The sequence below is a fragment of the Psammomys obesus genome, unplaced genomic scaffold (genome assembly GCF_907164565.1).
Source record: "Psammomys obesus unplaced genomic scaffold, mPsaObe1.curated_primary_1811, whole genome shotgun sequence".
NCBI classification, from domain to species: Eukaryota; Metazoa; Chordata; class Mammalia; order Rodentia; family Muridae; genus Psammomys; species Psammomys obesus.
This window is the reverse complement of record NW_026585797.1, coordinates 7,423,028-7,446,569: the sequence shown is the minus strand read 5'-3', so window position 1 is coordinate 7,446,569 and position 23,542 is coordinate 7,423,028. Positions and strand designations below refer to the sequence as shown.

General features: G+C 48.4%; 1 protein-coding gene across 6 annotated transcripts; it reads right to left on the bottom strand.

Annotated features, from left to right (window-relative positions):
- Positions 1-2,217: 2,217 nt before the first annotated feature.
- LOC129670704 (gamma-aminobutyric acid receptor subunit rho-1) lies at positions 2,218-21,937 on the bottom strand. 6 transcript variants are annotated; one of them, XM_055599265.1, is made up of 11 exons: positions 21,756-21,937; positions 21,233-21,286; positions 20,537-20,560; positions 19,919-20,025; positions 17,585-17,652; positions 16,594-16,817; positions 10,745-10,827; positions 9,768-9,908; positions 8,036-8,188; positions 6,525-6,721; positions 2,218-5,078 (listed from the first exon to the last, which is right to left on the bottom strand). In XM_055599265.1, exons 4-11 carry the CDS (start codon positions 19,935-19,937, stop codon positions 4,785-4,787), a joined length of 1,179 nt encoding a protein of 392 aa, XP_055455240.1. In that variant the 5' UTR covers positions 19,938-20,025; positions 20,537-20,560; positions 21,233-21,286; positions 21,756-21,937; the 3' UTR covers positions 2,218-4,784. The 6 variants fall into 6 exon arrangements, with proteins under 6 accessions (XP_055455240.1, XP_055455237.1, XP_055455242.1 ...); XM_055599262.1 differs by having other exon boundaries at positions 20,508-20,560; positions 21,756-21,849; XM_055599267.1 differs by lacking the exon at positions 21,756-21,937 and adding an exon at positions 21,507-21,518.
- Positions 21,938-23,542: the final 1,605 nt, after the last annotated feature.

The window sequence follows — 23,542 nt, the reverse complement described above, 5'->3', positions numbered from 1 at the left end:
CAAAAGAAAAAACCCTCACGATCATCTCATGAGATGCAGAAAAGACCTTTGACAAAATTCACACCTTTTATGATAAAAGTCCTAGAAAGCATAAAAGGGACATGACTGAAGGTATTTTACAGAAAGCCCATAGCCAACATCAACTTTGAGAGAAACTCAAAGCACTTCCACTTAAATCAGGAACAAAGCAAGATTGTCGATTTTCTCTATACCCATTCAATATGGTACTGATTTCTTAGCTGGAGCAATAAGACAACTGAAGGAGATCAAGGGCTACAGATTGGAAAGGAAAAAGGCGAAGTATCTTTATTTACAGATAATGTATATGATGGCATACATATGTGACCCTAATAGTTCTTCCAGGGAACTCGTACATTTCAGCAAAATAGCAGAATACAAAATTAATTCACAAAACCCAATAGCCCTCCTATATACAAATGACAAATGAACTGAGAAAGAAATCAGGGAAACAACACATTTCACAATGCCATCAAATAATACAAAATAGCTTAGGGTAACTCTAACCAAGCCAGTGAAAGGCATGTGTGATATTAACTTTGAGTCTTTAAAGAAAGAAATTGAAGAAGATATCAAAAGATGAAAAGCTCTCCTATGCTCATGGATCAGTAGAATTAATATAGCAAAAATGACCATGCTAACAAAGGCAGTCTAACAGATTCGTTGTAGTCTCCATCAAAATTCCAACAAAATTATTCACAGACCTTGAAAGGACAATTCTCAGCTTCATAGAGAAAAATAGAAACCCAGCAAAGCTAAACCAATCCTGAAAAAATAAAAAGAACTACAGAACTATAGTAATAAAAACCAGCATGGTATTGGCATAAAAAATAAAAACAGACATGTTGATTAATGAAATCAAACTGAAGACCCAGACATAAATCCACACACCTATGGATACCTGATTTTTTTTATAAAGAAACAAGAAAGAAAGAAAGAAAGAAAGAAAGAAAGAAAGAAAGAAAGAAAGAAAGAAAGAAAGAAAGAAAGAGAAACCCTTCAACAAATGGTAGTGGTATGATTGGATGTCTGCATGTAGAAAAAATGAAATAGATTTTCAAACTGAAGTCCAAATGGATCAAAAACCTCAACATAAACCAGATACACAAAGTCTGATAGAACAGAAGGTGGGAAATTGCCTTGGCTACATTGGCACAGGAGACTTTCTGAACTGAACACTGATAGTGCCGGCACTAAGAACGACAATTACACGAGTAGTGGTGGCACACACGCCTTTAGTCCCATCACTCCAGAGGCAGAGGAAGATGGATCTCTGAGTTTGAGTCCAGTTTAGTCTATACAGAGAAACCCTGTCTCAAAAAAAAAAAAAAAAAAAAAAAACAATTAATAAATGGGACCTCATGAAAATGAAAAGCTTCTGTAAGGCAAAGGACACTGAAATTTGGACAGCGTGGCAGCCTCCAGAATGGGAAAAGATTTTTACCAACTCCACATCTGATAGAGAGCTAATATCTAATATCCAAAGTATATAAAGAACTGAAGAAACTAGATATCAGAAAACCAAATAATCTTTAAAAAAAATCTTAAAAAAAAAAAAAGGAGTACGGATCTAAGCAGAGAAATCTGCTCAACAGAGCAATCTCAAATGGCTGAGAAACTTAAAGAAATGTTCAACATCCTTCACTATCAGGGAAATACAAATCAAAACTACATTGAGATTCCATCTGTACTTGTCAGAATAGTTAAGATAAATAACACAAGGGACAGCACATGCTGTTGAAGATGCGGAATAAGGGGAACACTTATCTATTGTTGGTGAAAGTACAAACCTGTACAGCCACTGTGGAAATTAATATGGAGGTTCCTTAGAAAATTGGGAATCAATATCTACCTCAAGACCCAGCACATGTCCACACACAGCTTTCTGGATGGGTGCTGATGATTTCAACCCAATTCCTCAGATTTGAGAAGCAGTGCTCTTACCCACTGAGCCATCTCTCTAGTACCCAGGTTTGTTTTCTTGTCATTCCCTAAATGTAACTACTACCTGAATATCCTGAGTATAACTATTAGACGCGGTGTGGTACAAATCGATTTCAGCTGGCGTATGTTATGGGAAGCACATGATGGTGGTGTGTGTGTCAGTGTTCCTGTGCATAGGTGAACATATGAGCACTCAACCAGACAGGAAACCAATGACAGACCAAAGTACAGATACCACCAAAGTCCAACTTTGTGAATCAATGAGCTTTATTGGGGTTATTTAGAGAAGCAATGACTCGAAGACCCACTCCAGCTCACAACAGGTGGAAATCTGAAGCTCACTTGCATGACTTGCAGACAGCTGGACAGGCTGGAAACTGTCCCTTTCAAGCAGCTTGGCTGGTCTTTGCCTCTTCCAGACAGCTTGGATTACCGAAAAGTGAATCTCAGCATTTATTGCTTAAATACACTTGGTGGAGTGTGGTAGTTCATCTAGTTGGTTTCAGGGACTTCCTGAAACTTTTGAGTCGTTTGCTTCCTGAGCTTAACCTGAATGGGTTTCTTCCCTATGGGATGAAGGTCATTGCCTTCTTTTAGCATATCCTAAATCCTAAGGAGCTTCCCTCTAAGATGAAGTATTCCAACTTGGAGGATATTGCTACAAAACTAATGGTTTGGAGACAAGGCTTTTAAAGAAGTAACAAAGGTTAAATGAGGCCATGGATGTGGGCCCTGATCCAATATAACTAGGGAGAAAGGGATCTAGACACGGGTGGATACAGAGGAAAGAAGGCAAGGAAGCAGCAGAAGGTGGCCACTGGGAAGTCAGGAAGAGAGGCCTCTATGGGAAACCACATCTGCCAGCACCTTGACCTTGACCAGTCTCTAGAACTCTGAGAAAATAACTGTCTGTTGATTAAGCTATCCAGTCTTCTTTGAGATACCAGGTTGGCAGACCAGCAGAGTATTCTACGCACTGGCTCATGTAAGGAGTATCCCAAATAGCAAGTAGGGCTTTAGTTGCCTGCTCTGGAAACCTAGACAGCTCAGTGACCCTGGTGGTGAGGAAGAAGACAGTGGCAAAGGTGTTAATTTTAATGGTAATTGCTTCATAAAGTAAAAATGGAAAATCAATCTTTTTAAGCCTCACATAGCCCAGGCTGGCCTCTTGGGCTATAAAGCCAAGACCGGCTTTGAGCTCCAGATCCCCCACTTTACTGCATGTGCAAGCCATGCTTGGCAAAACGAATAGTCATTTTGAATATCAACGATAATTAATTATTTAATTTATCCCTCTAAGTTTACCCCTTGAGTTTGAAAAAAAGCTTTTGATGACCTTTTTATTGGGGGAAATGAGAGATTGCCTTCTAAGTAGGAATTGACAAATAGTTCTTTTTAAAATCAGAATAAAGAATAGCCATGTATATGCTATTATTTTGTGTTGGTCCATCAGGTTAACTTTGAAATGATGGGAGATATATATGGAAGTTTCATAGAGCGGAGGATGGTTGCCTCTGGAGGGGTCTCTTAGATTACCTCCATGTTTATTAACAATAAGTTCCAGAATGTTAAATTACCGTTTATGTGTCTCCTGGAATTCCCTCACTAAATTCTGAACACAGTCACAATTAAATGGGCCGTGGCTTGGTTAGGTTGGCTTCATGGCCACTAGGATTTGGTAGATGCTGAATAGATGTTTCTCTGAGTGAAAGATGTAGCCTAGAGAAAAATGCCGTCCTGCTAACTACTGTTGGGGCAAGTTTGGTTAGGGTTATCTTCTCGATAGATAATATGAAGGCTTCTGTTTCAAAGTAATACATCAGATTACAACCCACGACTCCTATCAGTTGCCACTGGGCCAACTTCTCTGGTCTATGGGATGCTTTGTCTAGATGAGAACTACTTGGTAGTTCCTAGACAGTGCTGGCACTCACTGAATGGAAATGCAGGTGTCTACTTCTTTTGCTTTTTAAGGTTATTTTCTCTTAAGAAATTGTGTTCATCTCATGAGCTAGAAGCAGCCCCAAGTTTCCTTGAAATGCTGATTATTCAGGAAAAAGTACCTCTTCAAGCTCCTCAGTGATAATACCATGCTACTGAGAAAAGACTTTAAAAAAAAAGAAAGAAAACACCTGCTCTGTGGTAGAGAGGCATGAAACAGTGACTTGAAAGCAGGGAAAAGGACATGTTTCTCTAGCTTAGTCACCTCCGCTAAACAGACAAGATGCACACATATGGCAATGGGTACATAGAAGCGTCAACAACCTGAAGAACATTTCTTATACAGGGAGAAACCTACAGCTTGTACAAAGAGATCCTATGAGCATCACCTCCTTTCAATGACCATGGGGGATGCAGGGCAGAGGCAGGGACAGAGGCACGGCCTTTCCTCAGAAGGGGTGTATGTGCATGTGGCCTCCATGCAGATGGGTCTTGTGTAGGTGCTACCCAGTCTCCCTAGTCAACAGAACACAGAGCCTCCCAGAATAAAGCCCTGGGGTGCACAGCATCCAGGTCCCTGGCTGAATAGCACTGTGCCCATATCTGACCACTGTGCCCCTGGCATCCAGGAACACCTAATGTCAGTTGCTATCATGACAAATTCCTGAACACCTAGTGTATTGCTGTGTATACAACTGATGCTTAATAAATGCAAAAAGAAAATAAGGTGTGCTGTCAGCACAGCTTTGGACAGCTGACAACGGGACAGTGAAAACCCAGGTAGGTGCTGAGATGGTTTTAAACCGTAAGTTTCATTTTACAGCAATTTCTGTACTGCGCACAAACCATGAAAAGTGTGAGAGGTGCCAACTTACTGGCATCTAAGAGAAAATGGACCAGTATATCAGATTGAATAAAATGTAAGCGGCTGGGAAGATGATCCTGGAGTACTTGTCAATGGCGTGGGTATTGATCCTCATGCTCACATAACTGCCTCTCTGGCTTTTCCTCTGGGGAGAGCCCCTCTCGGAGGCCAGCGTCAGCTGCACCATCATCTTGTCGGGCTTCTCTCCGTTCTCAGGGATGTAGCCGCCCAGGTCGTTCACCTCCCCGTCACTGTAGCTGCCGTCCAGCATCACGGCTCGGGGCTGGGGCAGCCCACAGGAGCAGGAGATCTGTGAACACAGAGGCGTGTGGGCTGAGTACCGTCCCTCAGAAGCCTGCAAAAGCTCCATGTCACCTCCAGCCTCTTTTAGTCTCGGTTTTGGGTGAAGGATAAGAAGAATGATGGTGGTGTCACTCAAAAACATCCCAAGCCAGCTGTCAGTCAGGGCATTCACCCAGCAGCCCCAAGGTCAGGGTTCAAGCCTCAGCATGGTGTTGCTGGGAACAGGGTGCTGAACTGATATGTCTGCATGTTGACTTGCAAGAAAGGACACTCTGCTGTGCCAGAGACTAACAAGACTAGCGCTGGCTAGCCCTGCCCTCCAGTGATGGCATAAGCCCTGAGCTCAATCCACGCTTCCTTTGGGGACAGTGGGGACAAACCCAGGGCCTTGCATACGTTAGACAAGAGTGCTCTTCTGACCTACATCTTTCTCCACTTTTCATCTTCAGACAGTCTTGCAAGTTAACCAGGCCAGCCTCCTACATGTGACCTCCCGCCTCGGCCCTCTGAGGAGCTGGATTACAGGTTGTCGACACCGCACCTGGCATCAGACCCTTGACAGAGAACGTGTTCAGATGACATTATTCAGGGTCAGTCATGAGGGCGGGGATCAAAAGACAGCGCTGTGGGAACAGTATGTGGTGAGGGTTGCGGGAAGAGAGAGGCTCTGAGTTGCAGGCTGGGAGGAAAGATATTTAAGAAATGATGGGAGAAAGAAGGACCTGTGTGAAGGGAAGTCTCCTGCAAGACCGTGGCTGTCCCTGAGGGCTCTACAGACCACCTCCGTGGCCTTTTTATTGCTTTACTTTCTTTATCTCAATGTCAATTATTATTGTTATTTCTTACAATTGATTCACTTTGTATCCCATCTCTAGACATTTGTTAATAATATGTTCTACAAAAAAAATAATAATAATATGTTGTACAATGTTAACTTATCATTTCTTTCCCACCTGGGATTTTCTCATTAAACTAGTGGTGCTTAATCTTCGTAATGCTGAACTTTTGTCTATAATACAGTTCCTCATGTTGTGGTGACCCCAACTGTAAAATTATTTTGTTGCTACCTCATAACTGTGATTTTGCTACTGTTATAAATCATAATGTAAATATCTGATTTGTAGGATGGTCTTAGGTGACCCCTGTGAAAGGTCATTCACCCCTCCTGAGGGGTCGTGACCCACACATTGAGAACCACTGCACTAAACTCTGATCACAACCTCAATTAAATAGATGATGTCTTAATTTGGTTTAGTGACTGCTGGGATGTAGATGCTGAATGAATTTCTCCACTGAGCGGAAGATGGAAATGTCAAATATTAGAGCATACATCATGCCATTTGCTCCTGGCTGGAAGTAGCTGAGGAGAGGGTGTCACATCCGTGCTTTACAGGGAGGACTGGCCCTGCCCACAGTCCCCAGGATAGCCTGGTCTATGTCGCGGTTTAGTCACCTTCTCCCGTAGCTTCCGTTCCTTCCGCTCCTGCACTGTGGTCAGGTAGTTGACAGCCGCGTACTCCAGCACCGAGAGGAACACGAACACGAAGCTGACCCAGAGGTAGATGTCCACAGCTTTGATGTAGGACACTCGGGGCATGGAGGCGTTCACGCCCGTGATGATGGTGGACATGGTCAGCACCGTGGTGATGCCTGCCATAAACGGTGAGAAATAAACATATACTTCCTGTCTTTCTGGGGCTCTGCCTCTCATTCTCCCTTGGCCTAGAAGGCCAGTGCCTGTGCCCTTCTAGAGCTAGCTATTTCAGATCTCTTCCTGCTCCTGTGCCCCTCGACCCCCATCCTCCTCTGTATGGCTGGCAGATCCATTACAACACTAAATCACACCTTCCCTGCAGAAAGCTCCAGACATTTCAGCAGGAAGGCATTTCTTTCAGTTGTTTAAAGAAAGGACATACAGATGTAGGCCATCAGTGGTGACGGAAAGCATGAGGTTTATTTCAACACTGTGTCCTCTGTGTCATAAAATTCCTACAGTCCTGCGCTGTCTCCTCGCCCCATGCTGGACCTGGGTGCCCGTCCAGCAGAAGTATCTTGAGCACCTTGACAACAGTTCCACCAGGATCATTTTATTTGTAGGAGACAGATTTTAACATGAAAGCACACATGCCTTTAGCACAGTAGCTGTTGGAGTGACAGCTCACTGCTGGAGAGCAGGGCATCTGTCTGGAGGAAATTGCCCAGGATTTCAAATTAAGCTCAGAACATCAAATCACAGAGGATTAGGGTCATCCCAAGGGCCAACCCCAAGCCATTTCATTGAAGCCTGGTGGGTCACCCTGTCACTTGCAGCCTGAGCTGTCTGAGCAGCAGTGGTGTCTGTGACTAAGTGGGCTCAATGCTTAAGGAGAGTTGATGTGCTGAGAAAGGAAGTGAAGGGGGAAGGGGTGCATTAAAAAAGCAGGTCCTGGCTGGGCAGTGGTGGCACACACCTTTAATCCCAGCACTTGGGGGGCAGAAGCAGGCTGACCTCCAAGTTTGAGGCCAGCCTGGTCTACAGAGCGAGTTCCAGAATAGCCAGACACACAGGGAAACTTTATCTCCAAAAAGCAAATGAAACAACAAAATGCAGCTCCTTACATAGGGATTCTGACTCTGCGGACTTTCCGTTTTTAACAACCCCCCCCACACACACACACACACACACAAGGATTCTATTGCAAAGACCACAGGGTGCCCTTTGAGAAACACTGTTACAGAATACATTATACAGACCAGCAGGGAAATCACCCAAAGATTGGGACCCCTCTCCTGAGAACAGGGCTCTCAGAGGACTACAACCATGGTGGCCTGGGCAGATTTCCAGGTGGCAGGCACTAGATTGTGAGATGCTACTTGAATCAGTACCTTGAAGCATTTCCAAGTCAAGCTCTGAAGAGGAGTGGAGGACCAGCTTGAGAAAGATGGAAAGAATGACCTGTAATATACCCTTGAGACAGTCCTTACCTAAGGGGACTCTGGCAGGCACAGCTCTGCGGTCGATCCAGAAGGACACCCAGGACAGCATGACCATGAGGGTGGCAGGAAAATAGGTTTGGAGCAAGAAGAAGAAGATGTGACGACGCAAAGTGAAGTTAATGTAAAGACGGTTGTACCAGCCTGAGGAGGAAGGAGGAAGAGAGAGTATGTAGCATAGCAGCTCATTCAGAAACAACAGACCTCCCATTGGAACCATACCTCTAGAGGGAGAGGGAAAAAACAAACAAACCAAAACCAAGCAGTGGCAGTGACAGGCTGCCCCTCACTGTTGTATGAACCCACCACAAGGAATCTTTGTCCCCTTCACAAACACAAAGGCGACCCTGAGAAAGTCAGTTATAGTCTTCTTTCCCAAAATATGGTCCAGTGCCCATCAGCCTCACTGTGCTTCTTAGAAGTTCAGATGTTGGAGTGGGGACAGTGTTCATGGGGACAGTTCTAGACCAGCATGCACAAGGTCCTGAGCTAGATCTCCTCCCGCTGCTCTGTCTCTCCTCCCTTTCTCCCCCTCTCCCTTTACACTCCTAAGTCACAACCCAGACCCACTGGAGCTGACTCTTTCTTGAACAGCTGCCCTTTTTTCTTTCCTTTTGAGACAGGGTTTTAAATTGCCCAGACCAGCCACAAACTCATTGTAAAACCGAGAATGGTCTCGAACTCCTGATCTTCCTGCCTCCACCTTACAAGAGCTGGGCTGGTGGTGACCACCCTCATGCCTGGCCCCTTTCTGGATTTCTTTGTGGGAATAAACGTGTTTTGAGGCATAAGGTCAGTATTTTATCTAGGCGTAGAGTAACAATCACCAACCCATTATGCTTTACTGTGCTTTTGTGTTTTTCATGAAAAGGAACGTGTAAGGATGGTGGGAAGGGCGTGCCCAGGACTGCGAAGTGGGGACTTGACAGCTATAACTCAGGACCTGGCATCCTCAGTGGGTGGCAGAGTGACTTGCAGAAGACCGACTCAAAGCGTAAAGGCTGAATGAACTGAGGAGAGCTGAACTGCCACACTAATGTTGATGCTAACAGATTAGAAAGGCCAGGATGTGCTTCCAAGGTGGAAGTCCCGCAGGAGAAAGTGCAAAACATTCTGTAAGGTGACTGGTCAAAACAGAAGCAAGGGCTGGAGAGTGTTAACCCTTACCTGTCTACAGCATAGGCCTATAGCTAGGGAAAGGCCCAGAGCACAGCCTCCGGCAACAGGAGGTGACAAGGCCTGCAATAGACCTGAGACTCCTAAAGCCTCAGCTGGGTCCATATGATGATGGGAGGTGGGGGTGGTCATTCTGAGGAGCTTGGGTAGTAATGGCACAGCCAGGGAGGTGGAGAACAGCAGTCTGAATTGGGGCTTGTTTGTTGCTAAGAACCAGGGGCTCTGGTGGGCATTTCAGGAACGCAGCACCAATTTAACAAGGCAACCATCTCAAACATCCTGGCTACACAGTGTAATGAGTTCACCAGCCTGGCACACAGTGGACAATGAGTTCAGGGCAGCATGGATAATGGAGTGAGACCCTGTCTCAAACAAAACAAGTCACGGGGACCTGCTGCATACCACCCACTAGTCATTTGGGACCCTGGTCTTCTGTTTCAAAGCTCTGCTCTCCTGCTGTGACAGCCAAACTACACACTCCCTAAACAGATCCTGAAGGTCTAGCCAGGACGAAGCCCCTGGCAGAAGCCCCAGGCTCTGAGCTCACCTGTACTGCTGTAGAAGGCTAGTTTGGTGGTAGTGTGGAATTCTTGAATGAGGAACTGAGACAGGGAGATCCTCTCGTCTGTCTTCAAGGAATCATTGCCTTTTTTCCAGTAGAGCATGAGGTCGTCTTCTGTGTAGGCATCTAGAAAGAAGACAGCCTGTGTCAGACATGGGGCAACAGGCAAGCCAGGCCTGCCTGCAGGGTTGTGTGACCTCTGTGTCCTCGGCCCCACAAAGACTAGTTGGTAAGACAGCAAACTGCAGTCTAAGAGATAACTTCAATTCTTCCGAGTTTCTCAAAAGTTATCAGAGCAGGGCTCCAAAGCTTAAAGGCTTATGGTCCCTCGAAAAGCCTCTCCCCACAATTCAGCTGCCATTGCTGGGTTAAACCAAATAAAAGTGATGCTTGTAGGTGGAGGTAGCTAAATGCTGGCAACTGAGGTAGCTCAGCTTGCCAAACGATTCAGCTTTATATGCTAGGGCACAGTCGGTTCTTTCTTCTCTTCCAAAGAGCAACGATTCACCTCCTGATGGACAGGTCATGACTCACTCTCAGGCAGCCTGTGTGCCGGCCGCTTGGACCCATTTCCTCAAAATAGGGTGGACATGACTGTGGCCATCCCCCTCTCAGAGCTGCTGTGTGCCCACCATGCTCCTCTCAGGTGAGGCCACACCCAAAAACATCTGCTCATGTGTACGCAATCTGTTCTTCCAAGCCTGGCCTGTGTGACAGGAGACCTCACGCGTTCAAGGGTGGGACTGTGGCACAGTTTCCAACCAGACATTAATCTATGAAGGTGTTGTATGGAGGTGGCCAGCATTTTCAGCCAGCAGGCTGTAGGTAGAGGTTACCCCAGCCACTGGGAGAGCCTCATGCCAGGAGGCGAAAGGCAGGAAGGCAGAGCAGAGCTCCTGAGAGGATGTTTGCCTGCCGCTGAGAGGGCCTGGAAGTGCTGGTGGCAGGCTGCGTCTACTCACAGCTCTCGATCTCCAGGGAGCAGGTCTGCGTGTCCAGGGGAAACCTGCTGAAGTCCATGTTGCACATCGCCGTCACGGTAACTCTAGAAACAGGAGACGGGCTCTCAGCCTCTGCTGAGACACACGTGGAGCGGCAGAGCAGGCAGAAAGGCCCTGCTTCTTCAACCACCCCCTCGGTTCCTGAGCAGCATGCTGACACCGGGAAAGACCCTGAGGCACGACATGGTCTTCCCAGCCTTCTCAAGCATTTATGTTTAACAGCAGGCTCTATACGAGGCAAATGAGTATCTCTTCTAACACCAGCACATTCCAAGAATCTGGGGATGCAATGTTGTCTGTCCATGTAACAATGAAACGCACACACACAGCTATGCTCGCTCGCTCACTCGCTCTCTCACACACACACTTTTAATTAAAATTGTTGTCCAAAGGAAAGAGTATTCTCAAAATAGAAGCATAATAGTTGTCCATATTTGTGTAACTACTCAAAGCTCACTGCTTCTTGATGACAATAGCACACTTTTCTGTTTGCTGTGCTCCCACTGTTGATGGCATCTACATTATCAGTGTAGAAGGAACATTGCAGAGCAGGGGAACCCCCACCTGACCCTGTGAAGTGTCGAGAACCTGAGACAAGACAGGCCGTGGGACAGAGGCCTAGGAGGAAACCTACTACTATGTTACGCTAAAGGAACGTAGTGATGAACCGACTTCTGATGGCTCTGTGTTCTACCCATCGGAGCCTCACTCAGTCCTCAGCAGAGAAGCTTGCCGCAGACAGGAGCTAACAGAGCCCTGCAAACGATGTGCCCAAGTAACCTGGAAGAATTTAGCTGTAAACATCTTTTTCAGAGCTTCCCCTCCAGTGTCGGGGAATCTATGCAGAAGACACTATAAAAGGAAGAGGCGGGGAGGACTCCAGAGAAACAGTAGTTCCCAGACACAACAGAATGATCCACATATGGACACAGAGCAGCACACACAAGACCTAGGTAAGTTCAAGCCATACAAAACCCCAGCATGAAGAAGGAGGAGGGGACACAATGGCCTGCCTCCACCGAGAAGCCACTTGTAACTTAGAACTGCTGAGAAAGGGAAAACCCTGTTCTCCAAAAGAGTGTTACTGAGTAAACCACTCCAGGGCAGGCCCCACTCCCAGGAGCCGGTGGCCAACACAAAGTGGACTCCATGAACTTTTGTGCACTTTTTGTTTTGTTTTGGCAGTTTCTGTCTTATTGGATTTTGTTAGTTTGTTTTTCCTTTTGTGGGCTTTTTGTTTGGTTTGGTTTCATTTTGTTTTGTTTTTGGAGAGAGAAAAACATGAAGGTAGATGGGTAGGGCAGTGGGAAGTATCTGAGAGGAGCTGGGGGCAGGGAAAGGCTATGGCTGAAATATATTGCATGAAAAAAAGGTTTGTAAATAAAAACAAGTAAACAAAGAGAAAAAATTGATGTGTGTGTTTAAGGCCATTGCCTTGAGAATGGCATGGATATTCAGGATGCGTTTATCCAGTATCTGAGAGCTGTAACCCAAACCAGCAAGTAGGGAATGTGTGTCCTGGACAAGTGAGTAAAATCCTTCTCTCACCTTCTGCTTCTTAACGTGAACTCTCGTTTATCATCCAGGCAAGCGGGACTGCAGGATTTACTATGCTCTCCCTTTGCAGAACTTTTGTTGATGGCAGAATTATATAAACTGATAAAGGGTTTCACAAAGAATGGAAGGAAATTATGTTCAAGTTAAAACACATGGAGATTATCAGTAAAGAGAACTGTGTGTTTTGTTTTACTTGTAAGTGACACACTATCCATCTGCCTTGGTTCTGCTTTCCGTTACTGGGGTAAAACACCGGACAAAGGTGATGTAGTCTGGAAAGGGTCTACTTGGCTCCCATCCCTGGTTATCTCCAGCCCTGTGGGGAAGTCAGGGTGCGGGAACTTGAGGTGCGCAGCTGAGAGCAGAGAGCAATAAACAAACGTATGCACCTAGAGCCCAGCTAACTCTTCCTTTATTCTGCTCAGGAACCCAGTCTCAGGGAACGGAGAGTCTTCCCACGTCAAATAACATAATTACAATAATCCCCCACAGACCAGCCTGATCTAGGCAAGTCCCCATTAAGGTTCTGTACTGTGTCAAGGTGACAATTAAAACTGAGCATCACAGCATTCTTCACATCAGCGATATTTATCGTAACTTCTGCATGTGCACGCATCTATCTCTATGTATGCTGCACATGATACACACACATATATATTACACACACACACACACACATTACAAACACAAGACAAGCAGTTGCTAAACATTTACTAGTACATCAGTGGTTATAGGTGTGGTGGCTGGGAGGTGGCTTAAAGGAAAACGGTCCCCATAGCTTAGAAGGAATGGCACTGTTAGGAGGAAATGTGTCAAGGTGTCACTGTGGATGTGGGCTTTGAGGTCTCATGTGCTCAAGCCATGCCCAGTGTCACTCTCTCTCCCTGCTGCCTGCAGATCTGGATGTAGAACTCTCAGCTCCTTCTCCAGCACATCTGCCTGCATGGCGCCATGCTTCCCACCGTGACGGATAATGGACGAAACTTCTGAACTGTAAGTCATCCCCAATTAAATGTTTTCCTTTATAAGAGTTCCCTGGTCATGGTGTCACTTCACAGCAATAGAACACCCGCTAAGACAGACGTTGGTACCAGGACTGGGGCATTGCACTGACAGGCCTGATCGTGCTTTTGTTGGAGGAATGTGGACTTTGGATTAGGAAGGCAGAGGAATGCTGTAAGTGAGACTTAATGAGCTAACTTAGTAAGAACATGGAAGACGATGGTGCTGAGGGTGACTTTGAACTGTGGAGGCTGGTTCAAGAGGTTTCAGAGAAGAATGTGAGTAAGCAGCCTAGACATCATTCTTGTGGTATTTTGCTGGAGGCTGTGGCTGCTTTCTGCCTTTGTCTAAAAGATCTGCCTAAAGCTGAACTGGAGAGTTTTGGATCAGCAGAGCTGGCAGAGGAGATTTCAAACCAACCTAGTACTGATCCTGTGGCATGGGTGACGACCAGGTTTGTGCAGATCCACAGTGGAAAGGAACAAGCTGAGCAAGGGAAATACAAAATGCAGATACAAGTTTAAAGAGACTCGATGCTAAACAGAATAAAGGGAGTGATGATCGGGCAAGACCCCACCCAGCTAAGCTTCCAACCTTCAAGAAGGCATTAAAGAAAAGCCTAGAGCTGGGTGTGGTGACTCAGCACTCTGGAAAAAGAGACAGGCTGATCTCTGAGTTCAAGGCCAGCCTGGTCTACAGACTGAGTTCTAGGACAGTGGTGAAGGAAACCACTGAAAACGGAAAGCTGGTGAAAGCGTATTTGAATTCCAGCCCCAGCAGGCAGCAGAGCCCGGCAGCTTCAGCCACGTGGTTCTGGCGTTAGAATCAAGATACAAGAAAGGGTTATGGAATCTTCCTCCACGACTAAGAAAAGCCACCAAGGCCAGGCGTGTGTCGGGGGGGGGGGGGTACCCTTGCCTGGAGGTACAGAAAAGCCGTTGTGTGGAGCTATGAAGGTGAAGCCTGGGTAGCCTTGGAGATATCAAGATGTTGGAGATGCTAGAATGGTGGGATACTGTGGGGAGCCATTGCTCTGGCAGCTGCTGTGATATTTAAATCTCAGCGGAAAGACTGCTTTTACCAGGCCTTCACTGAAGTCAGGGAAAAATTTCCAGGTCCATCTCCTGTTTGTGCCAGCAGGTGGAAGAGCTTGTCAAGATCACAGCTCTTGCTTCACCTCCTTGTGAATTTAACCCATTGTTCTGAGCTGTTTCTACTCTGGCTTAAAAGCTCTCTGCAATAAAGTCAGGCTGTTGGCTGGTCAAGTCCGGAGCCTCTCTGAAAGATCCCATGTGTGTTGTGTGATAGTTTATTACTTTTAATCCTCACTCCCAACTCAAGAAGCGTTCGACTCTGCTGGCGGGCTTCGGCAGGGTACCTGCCGACAGGAAGTGGAGCCAGCCCAAGAGACAGAGGAGTGTGCTGAAGCCAACAAGCTGAAAGAGTTGGAGATCTGACACTTCTTTGACGTCAGAGTTGGAGATTCAGACTTTGGAGTTTGAACAGATGGTTTCGGTCTTGCTTCGGTCCAGTATTTTCTCACTATCCTTTTGGAATCGTAATGTATGTTCTGTGCCATTGTATGCTGCAAGTATGTGACCTGCTCTTTCATTTTGATTTTACAGGGTACAACGGTTGAGACTGCATGAGTCTCAGAAGAGACTTTGGACCTTTAAGCAGAGTTGAGACAGTGATAGACGATAAATGGGGATTTTGGAGTTGGAGTAAGTGGATTTATGCGCTAGGATATGGTTGCAAGCCTGTACGGGCCAGGAAATAGAATGGTTTGAAGGGAAATGGCCCTCACAGCCTTGTAGGGAGTAGAGCTATTGGAGGTGTGGACTTGTTGGAGGAAGCATGGCACTGGGGTCGGCTTTGAGGTTTCAGATGCTCAGGCCAGACCTTCCTGCTGCCTGCTGATCCAGTGTAGAACTCTCAGCTCCTTCTCCAGCACCGTGTCTGCCTGCAGGCTGCCATGTTTCCTGCCATGACGATAATGGACTAAACCTCCAAACTGTAAGCTAACCCCGATTAAATGTTTTCCTTTAAAAGAATTGCAGTGGTTGTGGTGTCTCTCCACAGAAATAAAAGGCCTAACTAAGACAGGCTGTGCTGATTTTTTAGAGAATTTTCTCTTGAAATGGAGAATCGTAAGATCCTCAGAAATGAAGATTCCAGAGAGAACCAGTCTGATATTGCTAAGAAAGGCACTAAAGGCCCAGCACCTCTCCGAGGATCTCATACAGGAGAAGGGCTTCCAAATAAAGAGATGAAAACCCCACACCTACTTGGGTCTATGTGCTTAGACCCAAGATATGATGGGGGCCGAGAGATTGTTACAGATCTCCCTGGGAACTGGGATTGGAATTCAACTTTAACTTTAGTGTGTGGGTTTGTCTTTGCTGCTTCTTTCAACACATCATCCCAGAGCAAAATATGTCAACGGGAGCCAATCCCAGTCAGTGACACCCCCTTCTGTGAGAATCTGAGCTTGTTCCACCACAGGGAGGTGAGGCCACCAACTTCTAAAGCTGTCCTTGCACAGAGGCATTTGACAGGGCAGAGTCCATAGCAGCTAAACACCCCCAGGCATCCAGGCCCAGCAGAGATTGGAGACTTACCTCCCTCCTTTCCTCTCTCCTTCTCTCAGTCTTTCTCGCCCTCCCTCCCCCCTTCCTTATTATTTTTTTAATTGTTCTTCTTTCCACAGTGCTAGCGGGACCCAGGGCCTCGGTTACACACCCCAGCCCTAGATTTTACCCCTGACATTGCAGAAGTGGTGCTCAGACCACAGTGTTGTTGGGAAGTCCAGAGCCCACGCTGCCTCAGGGCGGACACGACGTTGGCCAGGCAAGGGGGCAGAATATATTTAAACTTAAGTTAAAAAAAAATACCCCAAACACTGGAATCAGAGAGAAGAAGGCATGTGCCTGCATCTAGGAGAACATGTTTCTTTTTTATTTCCCTGCCTCTTACTAGAAAAATAAACTTTTTTTTAAATTAGGCACACTTTCAGGCTGCAGAGATGGCTCAGCTGTTAAAAGCACTGACTGCTCTTGCAGAGGACATGAGCTTGATTCCCAGAGCCCACATGGTGGCTCACAACAGGCCTAGGGGATCTTCTGACTTTCGCTGGCAACCAAAACACTCATACACGTAATACAGAATTTTTAAATTTTTAGTTAATTAAAGGAAACTTAAAATTAAAATATTCAGACAGGGCCCCGTGGAGTCGCCTGCCTTCGCCCCACCTGAGGCTGTACAGCACTTTCCCGTCGGGCTGTACCCGTAGCATGACGTTGTCTGTGGTGGTGTCGTGGATGAAGGAGCGTTTGGAGTGCACGAAGAACATGTCGGGGACCCAGATCTTCTTTACGAGGCGGCCATCAAACGTCATGCTGAGGTTGTTGGTGCTGGGAAAGGACAGCCTCTCGTCCTTCCAGTAATGCCTCAGGTAGAGGGTCATGGTGAAGTCCTGCAGGCGGGAGACAGACAGAGATACAGATACCACCCACTGTGGAGCCGTCACCAGCGCGGAACCAAACGGAGCCAAGTGGGCTCGTTGGAGAAGGAAAGGCCGGAGTATTCGTTTTTGCTTTTCGGTGGGTTCCGATTTTTAAACGGACGACCAACAGGACGCCCAGAACAGACTGTCTCTGAACTTCACCCACCCAGACCCACAGCGTTCCCTCCCACCCCCATCCCGGACTCCGGTGACTCCAGCTGAAAGTGCCAGCTCTTGGGCTGACCCGAGCCCTGTTCTTCACCGCGTCCTGGAGAGGCTTGCGTAAGAACACTGCGGAGGTGGGGTGGGGTGGGGAGGGCTTGCTTCCTGTCTCACTGCGGTTTCTGGGAGCAGTCCCCAGGTACACACTGGCCCGCTTCTTGGAGACTCCAAGCCAAGGCAGAGTTTTAAAAAGTCCAACTTGTAGAGTGCGCCCCACCCCCACCCTGCTACCTTTTTAGTTTTTGAGATGGGGCATCACTGTGAAGGTAGCCCAGGCTGGTATGGAGCTTCCTCTATAATAGACCAGGCTGGTCTCAAACCCAAGAAGACCAAGTTTGTCACCTGACTCTATCTCACGCCAGCTGGGAACTCCCCACAAATGACATGTGTAAAGTGAGTGTGGGCACACGCGCACACACACGCCCGCCAAGGAGTTATGATGGAATTCAGGGATGCCCAGACAGGTCCATGTGAGCCTCCCCAAGGCCCAGAGCCCTGGCCAGAGAAGCACTCACCATGTCCACCTCGGAGATGCTGTCCAGGCTCTCCACTTGCACGTCCACACCCACGGGGATGGCCGGGCCTGCGGAGGGCATGACAGAAGCACTCACTCATTCTCTCTGCTCTTTCTTTCCCCCCTTCCCTCCCTCCTACCCTCAGTGGCTTTCCCTCTTTCTTCCTTCCTTCCTCTTTCTTTCTTTCTTTCTTTCTTTCTTTCTTTCTTTCTTTCTTTCTTTCTTTCTTTCTTTCTTTCTTTCTTTCTTTCTCTTTTCTTTCTTTTTAAAAAAGTATTCTCTCATATATTACATCCTGACCAGTTTCCCTCCCACCTCTCCTCCCAGTCCCTCCCCAACACCTCCCCTACCCATCCACTCCTCCTCCATTTCCCTTAAGAACAGGGCAGGTCTCCCAAGGATGTCAGCCAAACATGGCGTATCAAGCTAAGACAAGGCTAGGCACCTCCCCTCATACTAAGGCTGGTTGAAGCAACACAGTCAGAGGAAAAGGGTCCAAAAAGCAGACAAGAGTCAGAGGGCTCCTGTTCCCATTAGGGGTCTCACCAGAAGACCAAGCTACACAACCGCTAACGTTGATGCGGAAGTCCTAGCTCAGACCCATGCGGGCACCCTGATTGTCGGTTACTGCAAGCCCCTGTGACGGTGCCTAGCTATGTAGCCCAGGCTGATCTCAAATGCTCAATCCTCTTGCTGGGAGTACAGGAGTGTGCATCACACCCAGCTGAACTTTTACTACAGAAGAGGCAGGCAAAGGCGTGTCAGTCGTGGCAAACATTTGAAGGTTTTGGCCATGCCCACCTGCAGTCAAAGAAGAAGTAAAAAAACAGGCTCATGGGTTGGCTCCTTGGACTATCCTAACCCCCAAAAACTTAGTAATAAAAGTGCTTTGTCCTTTGCGGAATGGTGCGGTTGAATTGTTTTATGTGTATAAGTGTTTTCCTGCAGGTATGCCTGGTGTCTGTTAAAGCTAAGAGTGTTAAAGCGCATCTGATCTCCTAAGACTGGAGTGATGTAGAGACCATCATGAGCTTTCCTGTGGCTCTGGGAATCCAACCGGTGTCCTCTAAAGAGCAGCCAGTGTCCTTAACCACTAAGCTATCTTTCCAGGCCCAGAACAATGAGGCTAATAGAGACCATTCCTTTCTGGTTCCATATGCTCATTTGAAGCTGTGGTGAAGGCCTAGCTGGAGTCAGGGTCTGATCTAAGGAGCAGCCTGCATGCACCTTAGCATGAAATGGTCTGCTGAACTGTCTTCATTTTCACCCTGCCCTCTTGGAGACACGAGCCTTCCTCAGTCATTTGTCCTCCCGCTCATCTCTACCTTTGTGACATGGTGACGCTTCCAGGAAGACATGCCAAAATGGTCTTAAATCAAACATTACATTTCTGTCCTCATTTCCAGGCCGTTTAAACTGAGTGTTGACAGAGAATAAGAGAGAGAGAGAGAGAGATTGCTTGTAGGGTGTGCATTAGGGCTAGGATGTGCTGTAGTTATGAAGACGTAGGACTGGGTCCAATAGCTCCATATGACAAAGAGAAGAAAGACCTTTCTAGAACTTGGGGGATTGGTTTGGAGGCAGTTGGGGTGGAGGCAAACGTGATTAGAAAAAAAGAGAAAGACATGAAGGTGATTTCCGGGGCTGGAGGGACGGCTCGGTCAGCAAGCACAGCAGGCCTTGGCAGCATGAAGGCCTGGGTTTGAGCCTGGCTGTGGTGGATGGGGAGGCAGAGGCAGGGTTCCCGGGGCCCTCTGGCCAGGAGTCTAGCCTAATTGCTTAGCTTCAGGACAGTGAGAGGCTGTCTCAAAGCAGGTAGACAGCATTCCTGAGCATGGCACAGCAGATTTTCCTCTGGTCTCTGCAGGCATGTACACCCACACCTACAGACGTGTTTTCAGAAACACATGAACACATGAACACATACTCACGCACACAGCCATAAAAAAGATTTTCCCCGGAAAGAAACCAAACCCTGCCCAGCGCAATGGCTCAGGTGAGGCTGCTGACTGCCAAACCTGAAGACTGGAGCTGGATTCCCAGAGCTGGCGTGGTGGAGAGAACCAGCTTCCACAGGTTGTCCTCTGGCCTGCACCTGCCCTGCTCTGGAGGCAGCCTGTGACTCACTGACACTCAATGGGCTCTCTCACTGCACTAGCCTGGGACAGCGGCCTTGCCTGACCACACACCAGCAGGTACTCGGCAGAGCCAGGGCAGGAAGGGCAGATGCTCAGAGGGTGCTGGGCCCAGCGAGGCAGAGACAAGCGGATCTGGGTGCACAGACAAAGAACCCCTGGGAAGACGAGGAACCCCCTCCGGGAGCATGTCTCATACCTCCAAAGCCAGGCCTCATGCTGAAGTCGTGGTCGTCTATCCGCAGCAGCTGTTCGGACTTGGTGAGAGGCGACTTGGTGATGTCGGAGCTTCGTTTCAGAATCGGGCTGCCACAGAGGGAAAGCAGGGGGTCACTGCTGCCCAAAGCCTCTGCCTGCTGCTTGTTCTTGGCGGGTTTGCAGGGTACTGTTTCCTCTTACAGCCGCTCTGCCTCCTTCTGCCCTGCCCTTCGTTACCCTTTTCTGGATAAAGAAACTGTCCTGGGAGTTCTACGATCGGGGCTCCCAGCCACATAGAAGGGCTCCCCAAATCCAGACCCTGCCTCTGACATCTTGATTATCCCCCTCTCTCCCTTCCTTTCTGTTTGGTGCAGGTAGGGGCTGGAGAAATGGCTCAGCGGTACAGGGGACCGGCTGCTCTTCCCAAGACCCTGATGCTGTTCCCAGCAGCCACTCCACAGCTCACAAATGTGACTCCTGCCCAGAGGACCTGACGCCCTCTTCCGGCCACCCCGGGCACTACATGCAAAACACCATACTCATAAAAAAAAAAAAAAAAATTAATTAAACATGCAGTGGATTCAACTGACCTACCCTCATCTACATATAGTTGTCTTACCGGTTCCTTGTCCATCTGCCGAGACTTTGTTATAAAAATACAAAAGTACCAAAATACAGTGTTATTCTCCCTCCTTACACAGTTAATGTCCTACACACGCTTCTTTGTCGTTCTTCTCCCTCATTTAACATATGCCCTGGATTTTCACACGTGGGCGTCCCCCTTGTCCCCTATTCCACTGCGGAGCTCCCCTTCTGACCAGTCCTCCCACAGCCTACACCTAAGTAGGGTCCTCTGTCCCTACCGTGAGCGGCACCCGAAATCCTTCCCTACCCAAGAGCGCAAGGTCTGTTCTAGAAAGGTCTAGGGGATCCTCCCAAGTGACCAGTCAGGCCCACTCCCCTGTGATGCTGGGGCGCTCCGCCGCCCTGCCCTCCCTGCCTGGCTCAGGTGCCGCCCTCCTCCTCCTCCTCCTCCTCCTCCTCCTCCTCACTACCGCCCGGCTCTCAGCCTCCCTGTCTTCTCGGAAAGGACCACGAGGTCGGGAGAGCGGGCTTCCTCCTCTCTTCCGAGCCTGGCTGCCTCACGCTGTCAGGCGAGAGCCGGGCCCTGAGTTCACAAGCACCGCTGTGAGCGTGGATGTGCAGTGTGAGGGCGGGGGCCCGCGGGGAGAGCTGGGCAGGGCCGGGCACGCCAGCGCCCGGGCCCCGGGGGGGAGGCTGGGGTCACTGCCCTCGCCCTCCTCGGAGGCCGTACCTGCCTTGCTTGTGAGCATCGTCGTGTGCCCCTCGTCTCTGCCTCTGAGGTCGGCTGTGGAAACACAAAGCAGAGGTGTTGCAGAGTCTGCGCGGGGACTCGGGACGGCAGAGCCCCGGCCTCTGCGCGCCTCCCATCCGGCCGGAATGAAATGGGGCGAGGGAGGAAGGCTCAGCGCGCTAATCTGGCCTGAGGAGCGGTTTCCGAGGACTCACAGGCGCAGGGAACGAGGATTAATTATTTAGAAGGCCTGATTTACAGAGATCGGACCTACCCACCCCCCTGCCGCCACACACATGTGCACGCACAGGCACGTTCACGCATGCTCACACAGTCATATAAACACCGCCATACACATATACTCACACCCTTACACACATTCGTGGACACTCACACGCATACACGCACTGTTCACTCACACTCACGCACACTCTTACACATTCGTGGACACTCACCCGCATACACGCACCCTGTTCACTCACTCGTACCCTCACACATGTATGCACACTTTACATGAACTCACAGCCACCCAGGCTTGGAACTGAGAGGTGCACATTCTAGCCGGGAGCCACCGTGAAACTGGCGAGCAATGCTGCCCCTCTGCTGTCCTGGCCTCTGGCCAGAGATTTGGCCGAGAGGGCGGGGCAGGGAGAGAAGGAGAGAGCGAGCTGGAGCGTTTGCTGTGGGGCAGTTCCTGTCCTTTTGTTTCTTCAGTGCTAGTGTCTCTGCTTAGGGCACACGTGGCCTCCTGTCCTCCCACCAACATGCCTGCTTCGTGCCCTGAACCCAGCCCACATCTCTGCGAGGAGTGCTTGATTCCATTGGTTAAGTCCCTCCGAGCGTGATGCTATTTCCTAGGAGGCCTCCACTGGCAACAGGGAGCTCGGTGGGGTGGAGGAGGGCAGGCATGAGTCTGGCGGGAGAGGCCAGAAAAACGGGAGAGAAGAGGTGGGAGAAAAGATCAGCCACCAAGGACAGAGTGCTGTGTGTGTCCTGCCCCTGGGCAGAGCTGGCCACAGCGAACTCTCCAGCACAGGGCAGATGAGTGAGAAAGGAATCACATGCCCTGTGCATGAAAAAATAAATCATATAAGAGAGAGAGAAAAGAGACTGAGCACGGTTGTTGCACTAGAAAACAAACTGCCTGCTGTTACTGTACCTTTGGGCCAGCCTGCAGTATAACCACTCAGCAAGTGACAGAGGGCTGCCAGGCTCTGAGATACCCCACAGTTGCCTCCCTCTGCAGAGCTTAGATTCCAGCCTGGGAGACACAGACAAGGGTTCCCGACATCCTTCCCACTGTTGTGGGTAGTTTAAAGCACCTTTTCCCTGTTCGTATGCCACATACAAGGTGGAAAGTAGAGTGAACGTGAGGCCGATGAAAGCAGCTCGGAAATGACCCGCCCGTTTCTGCGCAGTTCCTAACAGAGCCCAGGGCAAGTAGACTGGGGCTTGCTCAGGTCATGACAGAACTAGCGTGAAGTGTCTTTGGCACCTTTTTACCAGCTGCAGACACTATGATGGTTGTTAAAATTAAGCATAACACAAGCCAAGTAATACAACAAGAGGCACAGGTGAGTGGTCAGCACTGGACAGCCTGCTTAACCCATCCCCCCGCACGTGGTCGCCAGGCCTCACCACTAACCTCAGTTTGCCTGTGAGAAAACCAAGGCGAGACACTGGGAGTGTCCTGGAGCTTATGCACGTTCCATATGGTGAGCATTCTGTATTTTCCCTCAGGTCTAAGTAGTTTATCTCCTTTGGCTCCTTACTAAGTGATTTTGATAACTAATAATCTGCTTTTGGAGTTACGTATTGCTGTAGACATTCTTCTATTGCTGAAGAGACGTGATGACCAAGGCAACTCTCATTTAAAAAAAGCATTTGGACGGAGGCCTGCTGATGCTTTCAGAGGCTTAGTCCATTATCATCGTAGCAGGGAGCCTGATGGCAGGTGCTGGGGAAGTAGCTGAGAGCTACATCCTGACCACAAGCAAAGAGAAAGACTGGGCCTGGCATGGACTGTTAAAACCTCAAAACCCCCCTCAGTTACACACTTCCTCCAGGCTTCCTAAGCCTTTTAATGCTTTCAAACAGTGCCACTCCCTGATGACTAAGCATTCAAATACCTGAGCCTATGGGCCGTTCTTATTCAAACCACCACATTCCATCCCCTGGCCCTCATAGGGTTGCAGCCATATCATAATGCAGAATGCATTCAGTCCCCATAGTCTGTCACAGTCTCAACACTGTGTAAAAGTCCAAAGTTTGAAGTCTCTTCTGAGACTCACAGCAGTCTATTAACTGTTG

Coding starts and splice junctions, on each gene's coding strand:
- LOC129670704 (XM_055599261.1), bottom strand. CDS start 21,369: ATGGGAGGCGCGCAGAGGCCGGGGCTCTGCCGTCCCGAGTCCCCGCGC. Junction 17,653..19,918: donor CATGAGGCCTGGCTTTGGAG/GTATGAGACATG, acceptor TGCCCTCCGCAG/GCCCGGCCATCCCCGTGGGT. Junction 16,818..17,584: donor GCATCTCCGAGGTGGACATG/GTGAGTGCTTCT, acceptor TCCCGCCTGCAG/GACTTCACCATGACCCTCTA.